Source organism: Centruroides sculpturatus, unplaced genomic scaffold (assembly GCF_000671375.1).
Source record: "Centruroides sculpturatus isolate CEXI.00-Female unplaced genomic scaffold, Cexi_2.0 scaffold247, whole genome shotgun sequence".
In the NCBI taxonomy this organism is placed as follows: Eukaryota; Metazoa; Arthropoda; class Arachnida; order Scorpiones; family Buthidae; genus Centruroides; species Centruroides sculpturatus.
In genome coordinates, this window is record NW_019384615.1 from 662,051 (window position 1) to 666,495 (window position 4,445).

General features: G+C 31.5%; 1 protein-coding gene across 1 annotated transcript in view; it reads left to right on the top strand.

Moving 5' to 3' along the window:
• LOC111625373 overlaps positions 1 to 4,445 on the top strand; it is a 14,993-nt gene that overhangs the window by 6,418 nt on the left and 4,130 nt on the right. Inside the window, exons 2-4 of the mRNA XM_023368510.1 lie at positions 1,947 to 2,197; positions 2,300 to 2,423; positions 3,708 to 3,795. Of these exons, the coding sequence (XP_023224278.1) occupies positions 1,947 to 2,197; positions 2,300 to 2,423; positions 3,708 to 3,795 (463 nt within the window). The remainder of the gene's footprint in view (positions 1 to 1,946; positions 2,198 to 2,299; positions 2,424 to 3,707; positions 3,796 to 4,445) is intronic.

Below are 4,445 nucleotides of genomic sequence, written 5' to 3' on the forward strand. Positions count from 1 at the left end.
ATTATTAAATAAATGTTTTTTTCACAATTCCTAAATGGTATTACTTCGTTATGAATATAAATTTTAACTGCTGCAAAATAAGAAGTATTAGATTTCTTATCATAAAAGTAATCGCGAGACACCGAAGACAGAAAATCGCGTTATGAAAAAAAGCTGCAATTACTTATTTGAAATGTTTTGGGGTCGGTGTTGTCATCGAAACCAGGAGAAAAAGATAGAACGAATAGCATTGAGGTAAAGGTTAAATATTCTACATAGTTATTTTATTAAATCTCAATTGTTGCGCATAACAATCGCGTAAGTACAGCGCTCTCTTACTGCGAGATAATTTACTGCACGTAATGAAAAGGTATTGGTTTTCGTAAAATTTCTCTAAAAAAAGTCATAAACTTATAAAATTTGCTATATTTTATTTTACAATTAACGTTTATCTTCGAAATGTTCTACAAAATCAAACTGAATTTTCTCCGTAGACATCCTTATTTGGTTTTCACAAGAGTTTTAAAAAACCTAACCCTGGCGAATTCCAAGACTTGTGTAACTTGAATAAAGTCTTTTAAATTGGTTGTTTAAATCCATCAACAAATTATCATCGTCAGTAAATTATAGTGAACTTTTTGTATCCTCATTTAACAGATTTGATTGTTTTAACTAAACTTACGCTTGTTAGTAAGATTTCGTTTTGAGGAGAAGCTCTTATCGCAATAGCAATTATTCTCTGATATATTCTACGCAATATTTTCCATAAATATTTCTTAGCAACGTAGCGGGAATACTTCAAAACCAATTATCGATGATAAAGTATAGTTTTAAAGCTAAAATATCGATAAAAAAATTCCAAGCACACCGTACAGTACGAGGTGTACGCTGCCTGAACGTTTGGACACTAGCGGCATCTCGTGCTAAAAACCAAAACTGCGGCTACAAAATCGTTCTGTAATTAGCCGCTAGTACTGGAAAGCTTTCGGTTAATCGATGCTCTACTATATTTGTATAATCAGCGCCTTGTCAAATGTCCATCTCTACTGGAGAATGCTCGTTTACATTTATTTCGTCACATCTTACATTAGTATTTTTTCCTCGTCTCGTTTTCATACGACTAGCGCAACTGAATTTAACCTTTGATCGGTTTTTATCGATGGAAGTTTCTTTTCTCTAGATTTGTTTAAATAAATTTCTATAATCAATGCTTAATTTCAAATCGTATTTTTGGAATTTCACGTGTATGCGTGTTTGTATGTTGACGTATATTTTGTTTTAGATTTCAGAAGACGATAAAAATAAGTAATGAAATTTGGAAAAACGATACCAAATTAAAGATTAAATGAAATTCATGGCACTAATGGTTAATAGTAGTGTGTAGAAATATACGGGGTCACGTGTCATACATTGACAGAAGCCGGATGTAAATATTTTACTCCGGCTTATTATTTTATTAGCATTTAAAACCAGTTATAAAATTTATAACTTTTTTCTAAGTCAAGCGTTTTGCTGTTTTATAATGATTAACAATATAAAACCCTTTTAGAATAAGATTTCATAACAGCTGTAAAATTTACGCAATTTTCTGCAGTTGTTAGTGAAAACTGCATCAATCAATCTTCAAAATCATTAACGATCATTTACTTGTGCACATACACTGTACTTTTTTTAAAATCTTTCTTAATCATCATTTCCACTTATCCCATACGAATTTAAATTTAAAAGTGACGGTTTCACACATATTTTTAAATTTATTAATATCCGGTTTATTGTTAGCAACCACATTTGTGGTTTCGCTTGTGCGCTTCCACAGAAATATTTTGAAAAAGGGATTAATTGCGTGTATCGAAGGTTCTCTGTATTGTGAGTCTTCACGGAAAAATACGATTTTTTTGTTTCGATTTACTTTTTCAAACATGTGATACATAAGGATAACTTTAATTATATGTATTTGCTATTTTCAGTGATTGATTCTTTTGGAAAATTGCCGGCAGGAATGTTAGGAATGGCACAGTGGATATCAGGAGATTATGACCAGTGTTTGGACATAGAAATTCCTCAAAATAAAAAAGAGATTACCGATAAAGGAAAGGAACAGGTTCGAAGCAAATACTGTGCCCTGACAATTGGAAGGCCAGAATTGATGAAACGTATTGCAAAGTCGATTCATAAGTTGGAAAATAATTCATTGATTAAACTCGCAAAAGAAATTATTGTAAGTATTAAATTTCAAAAAAAAATTTTGCGATGCATTAATACATTTAAGTGTAATTTGTCAGTTAAATTTATTTATACAACGAATTAATGAATTTTTTAGAAACCAATGAAGTTTGACGACATATTGAGAATAGAGTTAGCCGATACAAGAATGAGAATACGTTTGGATGCGTGCATTCCGAGTACATGTAATAATAAAGACTTAAAACACATTGGAAATTGGAGTAAGTCGTTTCATATTTTGTAATTATGTTATTGTGAATGACCGATATGTGGAGAACGTCGAGATTTACTGGAAAGTACGTTTCTTTACAAATTACGAACTGATTACGTTATTACGTGATTACGAACTGATCAGTTAATGGTGTTTTTTATTCGGATATCGCCGAAGCCTTGCAGACGACTTTTTTCATCTTCTGCCTCTCGACCTGACAAACCGATTCCCACCTCACGGGATCAAAAGAACAAAAACGGCATCAAGTGACAAAATGGGCGGTTTCCATCAAATCGTTGCCGGGAAAAGAGGTACGATCTTTCCTTTCCTCCCTATACCCACAAATGATTTGGCGACAGACTGTCGCCTCATTGTCAACATCGGGTTCTGGAGTGTCGTTTCGACCTCCAGCAAAGCTTATCTGCGCGTGTCAACATATACCGGCGATTGTTCGAATGTATAATAACATAACTAAATATTCGGTTTTTCACCGACGTATTATGTAAAGTACGTGTATATTTACCGGAGAATATCGACATTCTCTAATTTCGGTCTTTCACGCAAACAATTATATGAATTACTGTTGTAAATCCGAACATGCGTTAATTAACTGTTCGTTGAAACTTAAACAATTGTGTCTATTATATTCAGCCAAAACAGAACAAAATGACTTCAACAAAGTATAATAACTTTGTAAAATTAATGCCTATATATATTATGTATTTTAACGTCAATGTAAATAAGGAATTCAGAAAAAAGAATTGTTAAAATTATCACTTAGTAAGATTACTGAGTGGTAATTTAAAAAATTCTTTTTTCTTTACGTTATGGTATAGAGAAAAGTTCAATTGTATAATACAAGAAACAATTGTATAATATAAAAAAATAAAAACTATTTGTATTAGAAAGTAGTTACTGTAATAGATGGAGTGCCCACAAATGTCAGGTTCTGTTAATAATTTGTAAAGAATAAACTGACGATTCTCGTCAGATGTTTCAGATGTAAACAGAGAAAAAAAGTTTTTATTAAATATCCTCTGGGTATAGAGAAGCACCGCATTGGAAGATCGGCTTTCTTTTCTTGAAATACTTGTCCTTTTGTTAGTTAAATTTCATTTCAGAATATTTCTAACTTCATCTTTCAGATAGCCAAGACAGGAAAGAAATGCATTTGAACGTCATTTTACCTGATAAAATGAAAATGCAATAGACCATAAATTAAACTCTTATTCCGAAAAGTTAATTCATAGAACTTATAAAAGTGTTTAATTACGTTCATTATTTTATTTTTCAGTATTCGGGACAGCAATAGACTTTAATGTCGAATATTGCAAAATCAAAGATGAACGCATTGAATACACTAACGGACAATTGATATCGTTGTAAGTATATTTTCATTGAAGTAATAAAACATCCTTACCACACCCGATACGTTTAAAGCTTTACATCAACCAAAGCCGAATTATCGGGCTAGAAACGGCTATAATACTAATAATTTAACCACTTACCGTACGAATTTTTTAAAGGAATATTTAATTAAACATGAAGAATACTTAAAACTGAAAAAAAACAAAAGAAATGCGTTAATTTTGAAGAAAAAGCTTCAAACTTTATTTTCCATTGTCTCGCCTTTCTGCGAAATTTGACACTGATGAGTCATTGTTTACACAGCTGGATGACCTTGAGAACAGCTGCTGTCGGATTTCCCGGAACATTTTCGTAGACGTCTCAGGAGAAAAAGGGTTTAAAGTAGGTTGAATACTAGCTGGCTGTATATTTTTAAACATTTTTAAAAAATTCAAAATTTTATTGCGATTTCCGACCTCCCGACTTAATTACACTTATATATAATAAAATATATTAATTTAGAAAATAAAAAAACTATTGAAGGTCGTTTTTGATATCAGAAACTAGCTTTAAATAACTTTACCGAAGTAAAATCCGTGCACTACAACTTTAGAACGATTAATTAAATTTGATAAAAAGTCCCATTAAAAAACAATTAAGCCTTAATCGAGCTTTATCAAAGGCT